At 40.1% G+C, this 19760-nt stretch overlaps 2 protein-coding genes across 2 annotated transcripts; both read left to right on the forward strand.

The window, feature by feature from the left end:
* fam219aa (family with sequence similarity 219 member Aa) lies at window positions 1-11491 on the forward strand. The gene is made up of 6 exons (XM_038697080.1): window positions 1-240; window positions 4809-4905; window positions 5878-5971; window positions 6706-6786; window positions 8013-8067; window positions 8532-11491. The coding sequence occupies exons 1-6, from the start codon at window positions 181-183 to the stop codon at window positions 8688-8690; spliced, it is 546 nt and encodes a 181-aa protein (XP_038553008.1). The 5' UTR covers window positions 1-180; the 3' UTR covers window positions 8691-11491.
* An 880-nt stretch (window positions 11492-12371) lies between these two features.
* zgc:109965 (uncharacterized protein LOC619266 homolog) lies at window positions 12372-19760 on the forward strand. Its single transcript, XM_038697772.1, has 15 exons — window positions 12372-12516; window positions 14866-15056; window positions 16419-16563; window positions 16667-16764; window positions 16870-16947; window positions 17112-17215; window positions 17521-17609; window positions 17701-17840; window positions 17927-18105; window positions 18197-18284; window positions 18381-18419; window positions 18856-19028; window positions 19144-19197; window positions 19280-19358; window positions 19526-19760. Exons 1-15 carry the CDS (start codon window positions 12372-12374, stop codon window positions 19580-19582), a joined length of 1659 nt encoding a protein of 552 aa, XP_038553700.1. The 3' UTR covers window positions 19583-19760.

The raw sequence follows: 19760 nt of genomic DNA on the forward strand, positions 1-19760 counted from the left end.
GAAGTGGGGCGGTACTGCTGTTTTGCTGTCGAGTCACCTCTGTCAGGATGGAGGAAAACGAACTGCTATCATGCTGAAAAACGAAGTCTCCCAACAACCGAGCATCTCAAACCGGGATAGTTAGACACAAGTCGCCGTTTGTCTTGACTGCTCTATCGTTTCTTTTACGCCTTTGCCAAAATGATGGAAGAAATCGACCGGTTTCAGGTCCCTCCAGTCAACGGAGAGACGCAGCCTTTGGTGAGCGAGCAAACACAAAAACACATCTTATGCAAATAAGTCAGTTGGATGCAAACGGCCACATTTTTGTCTCGTTTGTTTTGCGGTTCATCGCGACAGCTGAGTCACATAATCTGCGTGTGAGAGCTAACCGATAGCAATCTATAGCTATGGCACAAGCTGCAGCCTCGGGGTGGGTGCAGATTGATTATCTATAACGTTAACGTTGGATGAAAGGAAAACGGCTAACGTGACGTCTTTCTCCTTAGAATGATTACATAAAGACTGCATATGTTAATTAAATAATAATTACGCGTTCACTTTATTGTATCATAGGTATTTAAACTGCGCACTTGACTAAAATCATTTATTTTTTGAAATGCACGTCAGTATGCGGTTGTTGACATCAGTAGCTGAGAGCCCACTGTTGGTCATTTCGTCATGTGGTGACGTGTTATTTGGGTCGGGAAGGCTGCATGAGCTGTGAGCCCAGATGATGGCGTGAATAGGAGCTCTGTCCAAACCGATACTGCAACCCTGAGAATGGTCAGCCCAGCAGGCCCATTATAGTAAGAGAACAGTGTCTTCTTCCATGATATAGTTCATACATACTACGCATTGTTTATAAGGTAACGGGATATATCTCTGTGTTTGAATGCCAGTATAATATAGGCCCAACCTGCACACTGGATGAGATCTGAAATGATAAGTCATGGCCCACAATTATTAACAGATCCGGTTAATAATTGTGGGCCAATCTTCTTCACTATATTTCATTCTGAGCTTTTATTTCAGCAATGCAGCTTGTTATTGCCTTAGATAATTCTGATATGGCGGCCTGATTCTCCACACTTCAAACGAAGCAGTCTCAAACAGCTGTCCCTTTTAGTGTGTGTGTGTCTGTGTGTTTGCTTTAGGGAGTTTAAACAAAAGCAGAACTCCTAGTTTCTACTGTTCATTATTGTACCCATGCTTCCCCAGGCCTAACTACCCCTGAGGCTAAAACATACTTTCTTCGGCACAGAAAGGCTCCTTCTTTATGCAGCAGCAGTTGCCTCTCCCTATGAAGATCTGATCAGTCTGCTCTCATGTTCACCCACTGATCTTTCTGTGTTGAATCTACTACCACAGATAAACTTGGATTGTGGCTGCATTGTGTCTGTGGTCAGTTTGAGTCCTAAAGCTCTTGAGTTTTTTCTTCATCGCCTCATTTAATTGTTGTGCAATGAGTCAAACAACACTGTGGGTCTCTTAACTGTTACTTTCTATCTTTTGCAGTTCCAGCTTCTGAAATGGTCCTTCATTTTACGTTTAAGTACGGTACCAGATTGTGTCAGGATCACAGTAGCTGTGGCACACATGGCTGTGCATTTTAATGCTAATATCTTCATTGTGATTCCTAAACCGCATGAATGCACTCGGCACCTGCCCCCTTGTTGAGAATTAATTTTGCACATATCAAACAGCTTTACATGGAGTTTCAAATGATATGAATCACTGAATTATTGTCTGTTATCGGTTAAAGATCAGAGACATGTTCAAGCTTTAGGTTGTGAATGTAATGTTTTAAATTGATTAAATTAGAACTACACTTTTACAAACTGGCTCATTATTAAGCACAAACACATTGAAGTGTGATTTCTGTAGGCTAAATCAAATTATGAGAGATTGCCCTGCAACGCACTGAGATTGTCAATGTCTTATGGATAGCATGCAACTGTTTTAATGGCCACCTGATGTATAAGTCTACATTGCTATTGGCCAGTGGGAGGCCATGATGTGTAATCCTACCAGTCGCTCGGTGTCTGTGCTGTGTCGGCAACCTTATGGTTCTTCATCATCAGAGGCAGTAAAGGGGTCGCCAACAGGAGGACAGGCTGATGAAACTAAGGGCTCATTTTATTTATATATATATGTGTGTGTGTGTGTGTGTGTGACCGTGAATGATTTTCTGTGTATGTGAATGGATTTTGGAGGTCAGGGCCAGTGACCCTGTATTACTTTTAATGCATCAAAATCAACGTGTCACCCCAAATGTCATAGGTCAGGTATTAATCATTTGTTAGTGGCTGTCAGCACTCACATATGGTTTTACAGGAAACCACACCCTTAATGTCTTTTCTGAATGGTCTAGCTGACTTTGGCCCACTAGGTAAAGGTTGTGACTGACTGTTCAGAAAAGTAAGGCAATTCTAATATACCAGATGCATATGAGGATTTACTTTATATTGTATTTATTTTTGGTAGCATTTCCTTAGGCCAATCTTTGGATATATTGTGAGCTGTTGTATTTTAAGAGGATTTTAAACTTGTTTATTTTGGGCTACCCGCCAGTTGCTATCTACAATTGTGCAGTCATGTGTTCAAGAAGTGGCGGCGAATTCTGTCGCAGACAGCTTAATACTGGATCCCTTTCATTATTCACTGCCAGTTCTGTTGAAAAATTTCAAAGGGATTTATTTGACAGACAATATGACCCTGTTTCATCACAGTATCTTTCCGTGGTGGAAGGGAAGTGTGAAAAACGAATCAAGAAAAAAAAATCCTGTGGGTAAGCCTAATGATCCAAGGGAATGGCCTGTCACTGAACAGAAAGCGCTCATGTTTGTGCTTGTTACAGTCGGAGTGCCTCGTCTGTGTTCTCTGCTTTCATTGCTCCTACTAGTGTGCATAACATCTTCACCATTAATTATTCCAGCTAAGTGAATAATGCTTCATCACCAGATGAGGATGCAACTATTATGTCCATTGAATGTGTGTCTGGCCATATTGGACTGCTGCTTTAAAAAAACAACAACAACAAAAAAACCTCGTCAGCCAGCCTTTTAGGCTTTAACTTTTCTTTCACAATCTTTCGCAAATGCTGAGAAACATTTAAAAGATACAGTATTACCCTGGTGACATAATGTAATTTATTATTATGAATTTTGCTGTGCATTAACTAAACATTACATGTATGTTGTGCTTTGCTGTGTTACCAGATTGTGTTGTTGGCAGCTTGTTTTTAAATGTGTTACATGAAAAGCAATATGCAAAATAAGCTGTCCCTGCTAAGTACTCGTGAATTTTCACAGGCCCTGTGAGATCGGATACACTCTATTGGTCTCATGGAATTGGCCTAAATTCTGATATTTATGTATTTCACAATAATACCTAGAAAGGTTTGATGAAAAATATTCAGGCATATCTGTGTCTAGACCTTTTGTTATATAGTCTATGGTCTAGACTGGCTTATTTTGTAATCCCTTCACGCTATCTTAAAGGACACTTTTTATCATTTTTAAAAAATGTATTAAGCTTAAACACACCGAGACCTGATATGTATCTTTAAGACATCCAATACTTTGGTTTAAGGCTGATTGATTTTGAAAAAATATCTAATGGTTATTTTGCCATATTGGAGGAATGATTATTTTTGCATAATTATTCTCATTTTCATTGAAAAACATATTTAAATGATTATGGTGTGATTTTCGCAAGGATCACTACTAAACAAAGATGTTTACTTAAGTCCGTATAATATTATGTGTAGGCCAGGACATCTCTGCAGTACGACAGTATTTAATTTAAAATGGTATTTTGACTCATTTTGCCGTTAAACAAATATTGCACCTCCTACAATTTGGAAATTGCAGTAGGTCGTACTGCGATTTTAATAAGATTTCGATTAATTGTTCAGCCCTACTTTGGTTATAGATTTTATTTTACATTATTAAAGGATATTTATACAATTAGCATACTGTATCACAGCATAAAGCAGTGGTCTATATGAATTTTCAACTTTAACTGTAAAGTTCTAAGTTACAGCAGCAGTTATTTAATTGCTTGGAGGATCTTGTTAATATAACAGCCACTTCTCTGGAGAGAATACAGTTATTCAAAGCCAGAAATGCCTGGTAGCCTTCGTCCATGTGGCCTGTGGAGTCTCCCAGAGTGCAACAGTGGTAGGCCTGTAGAATAAACATAATGTGGAGCTCTGTCAGCAGTGTAGGCCAAGTGCGGCCCAGCGCGGCCCGGCTCCCCTCTCTCAATCTGGGGAAACCGTGGCTCCAACAGCAACCCCCTCTGTTCTCCCACGGCCTCCTCCCCATGCCATCATAGCTCACACATAAAAGAGACAGAGCCAGCGACATAGGCACTAGGCAGAACACTCGAGCCTATTGATGCCGCAAACCAGGCAGCTATAGTAGCACATAGGCTTGGGGAGTCTTGCCAAGGTTCTGGACACATGCGGGTTCTAAAAAAAAACAGATTTTCTTGGCTGCGTTAGCCTGGTGATAAATCAATGGGTTGCTCTCGGTACTGAGTATAGCGCAAGTTGTTTGGAATTGTATTATTAGAAAACAGCTTGGGTCCAAGTTTAATCTCTTTCACCTTCTGAATTAGCAAACACACTGCAGCAGTGACACAACTAGGATTATGAGGGTCTAGGAAGAGACAAACCATTGGATATACTGTATATCTGAGATATATAGTATTGTACATAAGTTACATATCACATGTTAGTAGTTAGTGTTTTTATTTGGTTGTATCAAAGTTCATATCATCAACAACAACAGCAACGTCACTGTGCCTTTTTGGTTTTCTAGGACCCTGCAGCATCCTCCACCTCAGAGGCAGACCCTGACAACAAGGGAGAGACTGTGGCCATGAACTACAAGCCCTCACCTCTGCAAGTCCAAATAGGTATCACAATTAACGCACTGCAAATCAATACATGACACAACTTCACACTATAATTAAAATTTAACAAGAAGCAATGGAAAGTAGTGTCAGTTTTGGGGGGAATCATGTGGGATACATTGTTGATTCCTTCGGGAAGGGAGTCAATTGCACTAATAATCACGAGACTGGGATGGGACAGGGAAAAAATTCAGCGGTAGCTGAGGGATGGGTGTCATACATCCCTTTTTTATATATAAATATGCATTTATAATATGAAACGCTATTTTCTGATAATTTTTTATATTGGGGAAGGGGATTGGGATGGGACAGGATTATTTTTGTGGTCCACGAGTGAAAATGCACCCATGTAACAGCCCTTGCATTTAAAAACATTAAACAAAAATGAGAAATATTTTGTCTCTGCACATTTGCCATATCCAGTACCGTATAATATTCACTCGGATTCCTCCTTTTTATTTATTCCTCTTTCTGTCTGTTCCAAAAAAGCTTGCTAATAAAACTCAGTAGTCAGTTTCTCAAAAATGTTCAGTTCTGCCAATTGAAAATAAAACTAAAGGTGCTGAACTGAAATTTTAGTAGCAACCCCAAATGTTTTTAACTGTCATGCCTAATTTTGTATCTCAAAGAGATTGTCATTCAATTTGTAAAGGAAAACAATAAATTTCCATGATGTCTATCCATACACTTATAAATAATGAAGATTCACTGCACCAACTAAAAAGTTACCAACCACCACCACTGGTTGAGGGCATATGAAAGTCATCACACCTGATAGTGGCCTGTGCTGGCTAATTAGGCTGCACACTGTAGAGTACTGGTATAGCAGTTAGATAAGATGACCAAAAGTCTGTTTTTATTTAAAATGTTGTTGGTTACTTTTTTTCAACAAACAAAATCAAATAAATCTAACATTGATGGTTGAGGTTTATTGATGTGTATGTACTGATGACCTCACACCCTGTGGTTACCCAGAGAAACAGAGGGACCTTGCCAGGAAGGGATCTGCGAAGAACGGCACTGTGGGAAGTCCCGTCAATCAGCAGCCCAAGAAGAATGCAAGGACAAGGTAACAGCTTCCACTGCCCGTTTGCTTCTCTGTTATGCAAACCAACTCAACCACAAATGTTCCAATTTGCATCTATTAGCATCTCAAGCAATATGTTTTTGTATCCTCTGCTCCACATTCAATCCAAAATACCGCAAAGCAAGTGAAATGCAAAACACCGGGACAACACGACCTGCTACTGAAGCCGTTATTTGCTGCCAGCCTGCTATGGACGCCATCAGACTTCCTAGTGTTACAACCAAACACGCAACAATGCTTTTTTAGAGAAGGGGGGGATTGGATATTTTTGTGTGGGTGTGAATGGTGATAAAAGAGTCAGAGCACAGTGAGCATAAACCCAGAACAACCCACAGTATTGACAACTGGCTCATCTGTGTAATCCCACTCCCTGGTGGATTAGTGGAAATATAAAAAAGGCTACTGACTGGTCTGGAACCAGAGTCTCTGAGGGGGAAAGATAATCTGGGAACACCCGCAGTCTGAAGGCTACAGATTAGCCCGATTTCTGTCTTGGTAGCCTGTAAGGAGAGCACCATGTACAGGACAATTATCCTGTTTCGTGTGAAGCTGTCTTTCGTTGCTTTATTACACTCCTTCAATGATTTGAAAATGTTTGGACATATTTTTGTGGGCGTTTCAGTAAGACTGCTTGATGAAAATCATAAAAGACTTTTGTTGAATGTTCAATGCCTTTTAAAAGTTTTGTCTTCTGTCTCTCGTGTTCTCATCTTCAGGCTGGTGGTGCCAAACAAAGGCTACTCCTCCTTAGACCAGAGCCCAGATGAGAAGCCCCTGGTAGCGCTGGACACTGACAGGTATGTGCAAGTTAAAATGTGACACAGTTAGAAATAACTTTTCAGGCTGACCTAAAAGGAGAGAAAAGTAGATATTGGTAAACTTGTGGTTTTGTAGGTCTCTGTCGTGATGGTACATTAATCCATAGAGCAACTTAGAACTTAGAGTTCTTAACAGAAAGGGATCATAAAACGGGGCAAAGCCTCTCTCAGGGCGCAGGATTAGAGGATAGCGGGGTGAGCATTTGGACAGGGAAAAGCGGCTCAGAGGGAGTGCTCTCCTCCACCCTGTAGCAGCAGGTCTGTATTTGACACAGATGAGTCCCACCCTTTGTACGCTGCTACATGAGGGAAGCTCTCCCATGTGAAATGGGCACTGTGGAGGGCGACCAAGCTTACATCATGTATCTCATCATAAACACCCTCTGACAAGCTTTCTGACTCACAGAAACACAGGACGCCCGTTTGTTTATTGTCCACATTTTAGATTCCCGCGTACAGCCTTCGCACAATGTTGCTCTGTTCTAGCTGTTTACGCTACATTAAAGGCAGATTGCTCATTTTGAGGGGGAAAAGCCTGTTAGCTGCATTAGCATTATATCGCCACCCCTTGGATCACATTTAAATGATGAAAAAAAACAAAACAAAGTTGTTAGTGTCCTTTGTGTTGTTGAACGTGTGCCACAGTATGTCTGTTCCAGAGGATCGTCTCTCTGGGTTAAAATGTGAAATCCGTGCCTTGGAAATGTCTACACTTTAGATTCACTAATCACCCTCCCTGCCAGTTGAAATCAGAGATACAACTGTTATATAGGCACTTTTAAAAGCGGCATTATGAGTACTACTCAGCCTGTGAAAACAGTTGTACTGTATAATGCCTTCTGTGGCTTTGGAGATTTTCATGTCTAAGAAAAATAATCCCGATGATGTCATCTGGTTTATTTAGAGACTAAATAACTCAATAGAAAACAAAGTCTACATTACAAACTGGGACCATAGAGTTTAAAAAACATGGATGTTTTCTAGGCAGGAAGCCTAGAACGAAAGATCTAACAGAATTATGGGAAATGTAGGCTCCAGGCTCAACCCTTACTACTGATATGCCAATTCTGCTGATTCAATTTTATCCATTTAAAAACTGCTTAACCACCTCTTTAAACTTTCAGATACCACTTTACTAGGCATTACTTTTCTTTGTACCCTCGTCCTCTTTGAGACGCTAACTGCTGATGTCTCTTGTTTTTCAGTGATGACGACTTCGACATGTCCAGATACTCCTCATCAGGATACTCCTCAGCCGAGGTGAGATGTCTGAGGGACCAGGTATCTATACACACATTATACTGTTTCACAGCGTCATTTGGTGAATCCACAACACATCTCCACCCCATCATCCTGTTCCATTGTCACGCTACCCACACCAGGTATATGTGCGGCCATCGAAAAAAATGTATACCGGCTCCTCCAAGAATTCAGTCATCTGTAATGATTGATCCATAATTCATCCAATTTCCTGTGAACAACAAAAACAAAGGACTTTGCTTCTTGCCTTCCCACATTACCACCAATGACCTGATTGTACTTCTGTATTCTGTTTCTATAAAATGTTCTTAATTTGGATCACTGTGTTTTTGAACATCTTTAATGATTTTTTAAGCATCAACATAGTAACTAACTCCACTAACAAGGTTTTTCCTAGCTTAAGGATTTCTCAAAATTGTCCGAAGCTCTGCTGATACTGTATCTCCTCTCTTTTGCTTCTACAGCAAATCAACCAGGACCTAAACATCCAGCTCCTGAAGGATGGGTACCGGCTTGATGAGATTCCGGATGATGAGGACCTGGATCTGATCCCCCCTAAAGCAGTCAACCCCACCTGCATGTGCTGCCAGGCTGCTCCCTCCACAGCCTGTCAAATTCAGTAGCACCATTTCCCACCCCAAAATATCTCCTGCCTGCCACCTGCACTGAGGCCAACTGCTGACCAGAGTGGCAGCAAAGAGGAAAAACAATCAGCTGGCACGGGCAAACAAGGGAAAACAACGGTTTCTAAATGCTAAAATAAGAAATAATAAAATAAGATAGGTCATGTCTAGAGAGATACTATGTACAGTATCTGTGCACGTTCCTCCTATGGTAGGATCTGTGCATCTTACTTCTGCATGGTTGGTTCAGCGAGGACTCGACTAATGGCAGAAACATTACCTCTAAGGAAAACGTTTTACTTTTGCTTCTCCTTCGTTTGGCTTCTATCTCACGGTCGTGGATAGTTTGGTTTACAAGGACCATGTTGTGGAAGAACACAAAGAAAATTGGATGTGAAGATCCCAAAATGGGGACACGGTGACATTACTCTGACAGCGCGTCATCCATGAAATTGATGGTCAGATTCAATGGTCGAGAAGAGATTGGAAGTTCTGTAGTGGCCATTGTTTTTTCTCTCTCTCATTTCTTTCAGCCAGTCTGCTTCGTCTTTTGTATAAATGTGTCAAACATGAAAATGACGTTTGTGTGTCTAAATATGTTCAGGAAAGTAGTGCTAAACCATCAAGCTGCTGATAAAACACTAATGTGATAAAACACTCACAACACTAAGATAGTAATTCCAGATTTTCCAGGTCCAGGTTTGTCTGTTACGCCATGGTTGTACTGCTTAATTGTTTCACATTCAGTTAAAAGAAACTGAAAACACATAGTTTTGCATGTTGCCTGTTAACACTGTGTCCTAATGGCCAGCCTGTGCAGAAAATTTATCAGTTTTTGATAACCCCTAAACAACATCCTTGTGCTGGTGAGACATTATGTTAGGCGTGCTTTGAAAAACATGAAGTTAGTCATATTTAGGTTCACGAATTCTAATATTAGTAAGTATAGAAACAAAAAAACAGACAAATAATGTCAGAACAGCTCATGAGTTAGTGTGTACTTTCCTTTTTTTATTGTCCATGCTAGCCCCGACATACAGTAGGTGGATGTTTAAGAGGATCACAAAGGCAGTCACCAGCTGTGAATGTGGTTACAATACAATAAATGAATTGATCAAAGGCTTAGAATATGTGCAAATGCATAGAAAGTTGTGCATATTTTGGTCATGCATTTGGTGATACCTGTTGTGGGTTCTGACGAATGTCTATAAAGTGATTCCATTTTGTTTTCCCATAAAAGACACTCAAGGACAGTATAAAATGCTTTCCTTTCTTTATAGTTTTGCTGTAATTGTATTGGTTTTTTATGGTTGTACATTTGCGCCTATTCCCCTTGAGTTTTAGTATAACCATTTTGTCTGATTTGGGGACAACACCTGTATATGTAGCACCGGACACAGCTGTGTATTGTCAATGCTTTATGCCAATGGATGTTTTCCATGATGTTGAAAAGGGAGTAGTCCTTGCTGTTAGGAAGTACTGAATGCATACTGTTTATTTCATTGAACCATGTTTACATCACTCTAAAGACACGTCTAGATGATCGAAGCCAGTTGGCATGTGAATCTACTCTGAAACAAATGATGGTGGAAGATCAGTCTGGGTTTCCCAAAAACACAGCAGAGAGTTCTTAAAAGTGAACGGCTTCCTGATTATGCACATTTTGACTAGCGTGACACCTGGAAAAAGATGTTATCTTTAAAATAACTTCAACCTAGATACGTCCTTACCTGGCAAATGGGAAAGATGGTTTGTGAAACAACTACAGTTCTAAGTATGTATACACTTTACACTGTGGTGGTATTCTCTAAGTACTCTGGTCTCTGGGGTTTGCGATCAGGATGTGATGATTGCAGTTTTTGGGAAATCTTACATTAATCTTTCATAACTGATGCTCTACTGATTTTGTTATCACGTTTACAACTTGGAGGTTTTACATTTTTATGAAAATCCATACAGAAGCCAAAGCCACCAAATTAAATTTATGATTGGAGACGTAATGTTTGACTCCAAATGACCGCATCTCTAAAGAGTCTTGTTGGGAGAGGTGGCGGATCTGTAACCATACATGCAAGTGTGGTCAAGATAGGAAGATATGTTTGTGCTCTGGTCAAATGAATGGATGAATATGTAAGTATGTGGGGAGTGAACGGAGCTAAAAAAATCAACTAAACAAAATGTTAGCTCTTTATATTAACCGGTATCTCTTGTCTCTTACCACCTGATACAGCCTCAGTGTTTCTACAGAATTTGAATTACAACACTAAACAAAAAAAAATTTACATTTCATTTGCAAATAAGGTGCCGTGTGTAGATATTTAAATCAATTGCATTAAGTAGGAAAAAAGACTTTACAGTGGGTCAGGTAATATGTCACTAATGCAGCTACTAGTGGAGGTGCGTGTTGGACCAGTAGCTGTGTACAGTAAACATTAACATTGAGGGACTGACTGTGTGATTGTCCGTGGTGCTGATTTTCCTCTTCTACCATTAACATCATCCTAATAGATAATAGAATAGTTGCAGTCGTCTTCTACTGAGTGCACTACTTCTAGCCAATGTCGTCTCACCTGGGGAGTGTAATGCATTGTAACAGAAGTTATTTATTTGCAGTTGTGTGTTCTTAATTTATTTTTCAAGAATGGGAAATCATCCATATGCAGACAGATGCTTTTTATTTGTCAGGTGCTTATTATGATGATTGTGAACTGGTACCATTTAGATTTTAACAGTGTTAAAGTTCTGTGTAATAGTGCAACATATCAAAAAAATAAATAATCGATATCTGAAGTCTGACAGTGCCATGTGTTACTGCACATTTTTAATGTACTTTTTTTGCTTGATGTTACAAAACAGCCATTTGTGAGGATAAAGTTTTACATGTTCCACTTAAATAAATAGACAGACTGATTGGTGGGTGAAGTCTCGATGCAGCCTCAAGCAGTTCTCAAGCGCTCTAATCCACCAGCTAGTCAGACTGCTTCAAACCGTTGTCCCTGCTGGAGTTGAGAGAAATAGCTTCTGTATGCCTCTCTGCTGGCGATGTGTGATTACCTACAGAAGTGAATGAGTGGACACTGCATAGATAGATAGATAGATAGATAGAGGAGTAGCAGGGTGTGGGGGGTTGGGCATTTCTTGTGATTAGCCTTGAGTTGATCCCTTGAGAGCAGATGGTGAATGGTGGCTTACCTGCAGAAGACTCCTCGAGTACTGGGAGCTAGTTTGTGTCCATGTTGCAAGGAGTACTGAGGTTGAGGAAGACTTAGTAGGAAGACTCATGAGACAGGGCTGCTGGGAGACAGGTGAGAAAACCATTTCATGCCAAAAATGATGACAGTAGAAGATAGTTGACTAGTCCAGGTCGGTTTAGACTATGGAACACTCTAGACAAGATATATATCCCATCTTCAGCCACCAATTTCAGATGAAGTCATCAAGAACTTTGCTTAATGGGAAAAAATACTCACCAGGGATAAATGTTTGAACTTATATATATATATATATATATATATGTGTGTGTGTGTGTGTCTGTGTGTTCTTTCATTTCATTGTACTACCTTGATACTACTTGAAATAGCATGCACATTTGAATGTGTATTGTCTGCATGAAGCTTACTGTAACATCAGCCATTTCTCGTAGATTGAGTCCATAAGAAAACCCGGGCAGGCTTTGACATCATGTTGCGGAGAGACCTGAGTGTAGCTGCCGTTCTGCTGCTGCTCTGTGTGCAACGTCTCCATGGCTCTGCTCTTCCTGCTGTATCCTCCTATGAGTTTACAGCCTACAGGATGCAACAGTACAACGTGGCACAACATAAGCATGGTAAGTCTAGTGGTGGGAAGTAATTATGTACATTGACTCAAGCTCTTTACAGTGCAGTTCTGAGGTACTTTACTTGAGTAGATCTATTTTATGCTACTTTATATTTATATTCCAATACATTTTCTGAGGGAAATAATAATTACATATATATGACTGCTTTAGTTACAGATTAAAACATAAATCCCACTATTTTTGGTAACATACTTTATGTTTGATACCTTAAGTATATTATTCTGATAATATTTCTGCACTTCTACCCACTATTTTTACATTGTTGTATTGGTACTTACATAAGCTAAGTGTCAGAGTACTTTTACCACTTCTCACCTCACATATTAAGTGCTTTTGAGGTGTACACCTTTTTAAAATGTAGATGTCAGTCTAATCTCAAGGGATAGATCCATCAACATGAACAGCGGAGTCTAAAAAAGGATTGTGAGAGGTCTTGATACTGTTTTATTTGGTAACCAGTGGTAATCAGTGATTCAATTTACAAAAGAAGGGTTGTAGTCACTCTATTAGTAACCTTAAGATAACATGGCCACCACATGTTAATCACATTTTTATTATCTTTTAATGATAATAAAGATGTTGAAGGAAACAATCTTATTTGACAAATGACATTTAAAAAATGTACTCATGTATGATGGTTTCGTACAGTGTAAAATATCATATTTATTATATTGTTGGACAGTTATTACTAATGCTCTAATGTAAGCAGGATTTTAATATTGTAGATAACTTACAGTCCCCTCCAAAAGTATTGGAATGGTAAGGCAAATGCCTTTGTTTTTGTTGTTCACTGAAGACATTTGGGTTTAAGATCAAAAGATGAGTATGAGACAAGAGTTCAGAATTTCAGCTCTCATTTCCTGGTATTCACATCTAGATGTGTTAAACATCTCAGGACATACCACCCTTTGTTTGAACCCACCCATTTTTCAAGTGAGCAAAACTAGTGGACTGACAGATGTTTTTTGTTGCCCAGGTGTTGCCTTTTAGGTTGATTGTCCAAACATTAAATAACTCTGCATGACTAATCTAAGTTTTCATCCTTGGTTCAAACCTATAAAAACTGCATTTCCCGTTAAAGAGGATAAACCAACATGAAGTAGAAAAGCAAGCCATTGTCAAGCAGAGAAAAGAAGGAAAATCGACCAGAGCCATTGGACAGACATTGGGTATAGCAAGCACAACAATTTGGAATGTCCTGAAAAGGAAAGAAACTACTGGTGTACTAAGCAACAGACGTCAAAAAAGGTCGGCCAAGGATAACAACAGTAGTTGATGACAGAAATATCGTGAGATCTGTGAAGAAAACCCCCAAAACATCAGTAAGTGACATCAGCAATGACCTCCACAGTGCAGGGGTGAAGGTATCACAATCCACTGAAGAAGACTAGAGGCCACACCACAAGATGCAAACCACTCATCAGCAGGAAGAATCGGATTGAAATTTGCAAAGAAGAACAGAGATGAGCCGCAAAAGTTTTGGAACACAATCTTATGGACGGATGAGACCAAGATTAATCTCTACCAAAGTGATGAAGGCCAAAGTGTGGAGAAAGAAAGGAACTGCTTATGATCTGAAGCATACAAGCTCATCTGTGAAGCATGGTGGAGGTAATGTCATGGCTTGGGCGTGCATGGCTGCTTCTGGAACAGGCTCATTAATATTTATTGATGATGTAACTGATGATGATAGCAGCAGAATGAATTCAGAAGTGGACAGAAACATTTTGTCTGCCAATTTATGGAGAAATGCATTGAAACTAATCAGAAGGAAGTTTATCATGCAGCAGGACAATGAGCCAAAGCACACTGCCAAAAAAACAAAGGACTTCATCAGGGGAAAAAAGTGGAAGGTTTAAGACTGGCCAAGTCAATCACCTGACCTTAACCCAACAGAGCATGCATTTCACCTCCTTAAGAGGAGACTGAAGCTGAAATTCTGAACTCTTGTATCATACTCATCTTTTGATCTTAAACCCAAATGTCTTCAGTGAACAACAAAAACAAAGGAATTTGCCTTACTGTTCCAATACTTTTGGAGGAGACTGTAGATGGAGCCAAATTCAACTGATAGTGTCTAATCATGTATCCTATCTCATAAATGGATCATGTTTGCATGTAAAATCTTAATATGCAAATATTAATCTATAGCTGTCAGATAAAAGTAGTGGAGTATAAAGTATAGTAGTGTAGTAAATAAAAGTATATGTTATAAAAGTATATATGTGTGTTTGTGTATATATAAATCAAAGGGAAATACAAAAGTAAAGTACAAGTATTTGAAGCTTGAGTTGATATTTGTGTTAATTTTTCCGTTGTCTTTTTTTGTCTGCTGAGGTTGCCGTGGAGCAATTGTGGTGGCCGAGGCACGCTCAGTGGACGAGCCGGTGCTCACCCGCCGCTGTGTCATCATGAAGGTGCTGGACTTCAGCACAGAGAAATTCCTCGAGGCCCAGAGGCAAAATGCGGCTGCTCTATTGATCCTGCTGCCTAAAAATATCTCCAGTATGCCCCATGACGCTGTACAGGTAACAAGTCATCCAAGAACACCTTTCTGCTCTAGGACACATAAGGCAACATGGAGAAAATGACAGCAGCAGCAGAAAAGACAGTGTGCAAAGGTTTTAGGAAGGCGTGGGAAAATGGTGTAATGTAAGAATGCTTTCGAAAATTGTCATGTTAATAGATTATATTGGTGTGACCACTCTTTGCCTTCAAAACAGCTAGCTAACATCTAGGTTCACTTGCACAAAGTCAGGGATTTTTGTAGGCAAATTGTCAGGTTTATGATTAAACAATTATACCAAAATCACCTGGAACAGAAACAGTTGTGTAGGAGGAATACAACTGGGTATGGAACATCCAAACGGTAGTTTGGATGAACATCCAATTCGGTAGTTATCCTGCATCAGCAAGGTCTCTCCTCAGTAGACATTTCAAGGCGAACAGGAGTTTCCAGATGTGCTGTCCAAGCTCATCAGAAAGAATCAGAAAGAAACAGACACCTGCAACAGATGAAAGACACATTGTGCTTCCTTCACTTCACAGTCAGAAGATGTCCAGCAGTGCCATTAGCTCAGAGCTGCAGAAAATAGTGGGACCCTGGTACACCCATCTACTGTTCGGTGAAGTCTGGTCAGAAGTGACTTTCATGGAAGATGTGCAGCCAAAAAGCCATACCTCCGACACGGAAACAAGGCTGAGCGAATCAATTATGTACGGAAACACAGGACCTGGGGTGCAGAAATAACAGGTGCTCTGGACTGATGAGTCAAAATTTTAAATATTTAGCTGGAGCAGAAGGGCTGGAGAGCGGTACAAGAATGAGTGTCTACATGCTGAGAAGTATAGGCAAATACTAATCCATCATGCAATCTCATCAGGGAGGCATCTGATCGGCCCCAAATTTATTCTGCAGCATGACAACAAACATACAGCAAAAGTCATCAAGAACTACCTTTAGCATGAAGAACAAGGAGTTCTGGAAGTGATGATATGGCCCCCACATAGCCCTGATCTCAACCTTAGCGAGTCCAGAAGAACTGTGGGTAGTTCTCTATGATGTTTGGGCAAACCTACCAGCTGAGTTTCTTCAAAAACTTTGCGCAAGTGTACCTAGATGAATTGATGCTGTTTTGAAGGCAAAGAGTGATTAGAGCAAGTATTGATTTGATTTAAATTTTTCCTCTGTTCATTCTCTTTACATTTTGTTAATTAATCCATGTAATCTAGTCACACGTCTATTTCTTAAAAGCATTCTTACTTTATAGCATTTTTCCACACCTGCCTAAAATTCTTAGACAGTATTATATACCTCACCACATAACCTAATGGCGTGACTATATGTGTTAACAGAAAGAGTTGTTTCAACAATCCCTTTTCCCTCCTAGTCCTTCATGGTGAGTGAGAGTGAGGTCTTGCTGAAGGAGACCCTCATGCCTGTGTATGTGGCGCCTGAGGATGAACAGCTGCTTTATATGTATGAGGAGGTCAAGCAAGCTGCAGCCACCCGGACCTCGTCTATATTCATCAGAGGTGAGTGGAGCAAGAGGATAAATGGATGTGTATTTTACTGATTTCACTGTAAGGAAGCTGAAATACTGCATGTCTGTGGTTCGTATGTTTTCTTTTTTGGCAGTCCTGCGAAGTATGGTCACAGCTACAGCTTTTCAGATCCTAGTGAGCAACAATGTCCCTATTAAAGCTATCACTGACAACGCCATCACCACACTGGAGGTGAGTATAAAACTCAGCAGAGTGATTATTCAGATTTCAGTCAAACCTGATTAGTTTGGCTTGGCTTTGGTCCTCATTTCAGCACTGCATAACTGCTTATTTCAGGGAGTGCTTCCTGGAAAAGGGGAGGATGCACCCACTATCGTCATCACTGCCCATTATGATTCCTATGGGCTGGCACCGGTGAGTCACATCAGAATGATAAAACACTTTATTAAGATTTGTGTATGACAGTTTCCAAAGACCCTGTTGAATAGTGTAATCCATTCCCCTTATGTTGATTAAAATGTCAGCATTGCAGTGTGATACTGTGTGCATGTATGTGTTTCTATTTGTGTGTAACACAGTGGCTGTCATATGGAGCAGACTCTAATGCCAGTGGGGTCACCATCTTGCTGGAGCTTGCACGCCTTTTCCAGAAGCTTTTTAGTAGCCCAAGCACCAGACCACTGTGAGTTACAATTCCCCATATAGAGGGGGCCTTTTAACAAAACCAAACATAAAGCTATTTGATCATTACATGTATCCAAAGCACCCAGTAATGCTAATAATGTAATGCTATTTTTATAATGGTAAAATAACCCAAACCTGTCAGAAATCTGTTTCCCATTATCAAGACAGCTGTAAACTATGATCATCTGTTTTGAGTACCATTATGTGAAAAACAGGGTATCACATTGTTAGATAAGAAAACATACCATAGCACTTGGTCCATCACGAATAAAATGCTTGACTGTTTGTTTTTGTTTTTTTCAGATATAATTTGATGTTCTCCTTAAGTGGAGCAGGAAAATACAATTTTCTTGGTACAAAGAGATGGATTGAAGAGAATATGGACCATGCTGGTAAGTTTTTGGGCTTTGGGACCTATGCTGTATTGAACATGTGGTAAGTAGTCTACAGCGCTAATATATTTGAACATCTGTTTCTCTCCAGAGTCCAGCCTGCTCCATGACAATGTGGAATTTGTTCTGTGTTTGGACACACTGGCAAACAGTGATGAACTGTACATGCACGTGTCCCGCCCTCCTAAACCGGACACTCCCATGTACTCTTTCATTCAACTGCTAGAGGAGGTAACAAGCTTTACGGCTAGTTTCAATATATGAAGCAGGCCAATCTTTCTGTCTTCACGACTGTAAATCTGTGGTCACCCCTCCAGGTGGTTTCCTCCAGATTTCCATGGGTGAAGGTGGGACTGGTCCATAAGAAAATCAATCTTGTGGAGTCTACAGTAGCCTGGGAGCATGAGCGGTACAGCCTGCGCAGGATACCAAGCTTCACGTTGTCTCACATGGAAGACCCCAAATCTGAGCTCCGTGGCTCCATACTAGACACCATGTAGGATTTTAATTCTGTTTATGATTATTATGACTAGGTGCTTGAAGGCCTTGTTTACGATGAGATGTGTTGTCTTTGTGTCTTCTCACAGGTCACAAGTGGACTTCAGGAAACTTAAGCGTAATGGCATCATCATAGCAGAAGCACTGGCCCGTTTTATGTATAATCTCTCCGACAAGGTGATTAAGTGCATTGAAAACAGAACCCATGTATCCAAATACAGACCATCACTTCTTTTATTTCCTGTGTGATTAATCTTTATTGTCTTCCACAAGGGTTCACCTAAAGATGTGCAGGTTTTCAAGGGCCAAATGGTAAGTTCCTGGTTATTTTGGTCAATGTGCAAAGACAAGGGCTGACCTCTGGTGTTAGTTTATAGGCATTGCAGAGTGTTTGCATCTACAGAGCCTGGATCTATATAATAGTCTTTGCTTGTTAATTTGATTCATTTGAAGACTGGAGGCATTTTAACAAAGCAATTTATTTCAATTTATTTGTAAAAGGTTTAAAGTGTAGAATGTTTAGTATTTTAGTTACAGCTTGATGTCAAAAGACTCTAATTGAAAAGTCACTGAATCATTGAATTAAATTGAAAACTGTAATGTGAATTGCAAATTGGGTCCTTTATGATCAAAAACAACAACAAATTGTACTCCCTATTGTATAATACCTTTTAGTTTTATGTGATGGCACAAAAGATAATCTCTATATTTTTCTGCCTGTGAATTCACATCCAAATTCCTGATGCAGGACTTCCAGGACGGTCGCATGTCCAGCCTGATGTCCTTCTTGGCATCAGTCCCTCGGGCTGCCCAGCTGCTGGATAAGGAGCCCAGCCACATCCTGCTGGTTAACTCACTGGAGCATGAGTTCAAACGTTACCTGCAGCAAGTTCTGAGGCACACCTTCCGACAGGATAGGAGGTAATATGTAGTAGTAGAAGAAAACACACACACACACACACACAAAAAAACCCACACACTGTGCAAGGAGAAGTGGAACGATATCATTACTGATTTACTGTATTTTGTCATAAAGGGACCCAGATATCACCTTCTTTGATCAAATGAGCCAACCAGTGGTGATGTACAGGTGAATATATGTGTTCATATGCATTTTATGCATGTGGTAAAAAAAAAAAACACACTTGGACACGGACACACTTTTCTTCCAGAGTGAAGCCTGCAGCCTTTGATCTCTTCCTTGGTGGCTGCATTGCTGCTTATTTGGGGATTGTTTACTATACCATTCAGGTTTGTTAATGTGCCTTTTTTTATATTGCCCATTCATACTGTATTGCCACATTACATCCTTGCAAACAGCGTAGCACCTTGCATGTTGTCTTATGCTTTTAAAAGGTACATAACACTTGACGCATCAGGTTTGTTTTCTCACAGTATCTGTCTGCTCTCTCTTACAGAATTTTGGTTATCTCTACACAAAGCTCAAAGCAGCAGTGAAATCAAAGCACCAATGAACAAGACTGTGAATACAGAGTCTATGAGAAGGGCTTTGAAGTCTGCACTGCACATGTTGGACTTCTTCAATGGCTGCGCAGAACATGAAAGCAATGCACCAAGAATCTTGAAGACGGATCATGTGCATAACTGACAACGTGTGCATTTTCTTTCTAATTTATGTTCAGTACACATAAA

This window comes from Micropterus salmoides, unplaced genomic scaffold (assembly GCF_014851395.1).
Source record: "Micropterus salmoides isolate LMB-PRFRI ecotype aquatic unplaced genomic scaffold, ASM1485139v1 Ms_hic_scaffold_4, whole genome shotgun sequence".
Taxonomy (NCBI): domain Eukaryota; kingdom Metazoa; phylum Chordata; class Actinopteri; order Centrarchiformes; family Centrarchidae; genus Micropterus; species Micropterus salmoides.

What these genes read in the sequence shown, in the direction of transcription:
- zgc:109965 (XM_038697772.1), top strand. Translation starts at nt 12,372, where the DNA reads ATGTTGCGGAGAGACCTGAGTGTAGCTGCCGTTCTGCTGCTGCTCTGT. An exon ending in ACGCCATCACCACACTGGAG is followed by an intron (nt 16,765 to 16,869) that starts GTGAGTATAAAA and finishes TGCTTATTTCAG; the next exon opens with GGAGTGCTTCCTGGAAAAGG. An exon ending in ATTCCTATGGGCTGGCACCG is followed by an intron (nt 16,948 to 17,111) that starts GTGAGTCACATC and finishes TGTGTAACACAG; the next exon opens with TGGCTGTCATATGGAGCAGA.
- fam219aa (XM_038697080.1), top strand. Translation starts at nt 181, where the DNA reads ATGATGGAAGAAATCGACCGGTTTCAGGTCCCTCCAGTCAACGGAGAG. An exon ending in ACCTCTGCAAGTCCAAATAG is followed by an intron (nt 4,906 to 5,877) that starts GTATCACAATTA and finishes GTGGTTACCCAG; the next exon opens with AGAAACAGAGGGACCTTGCC. An exon ending in GTAGCGCTGGACACTGACAG is followed by an intron (nt 6,787 to 8,012) that starts GTATGTGCAAGT and finishes CTTGTTTTTCAG; the next exon opens with TGATGACGACTTCGACATGT.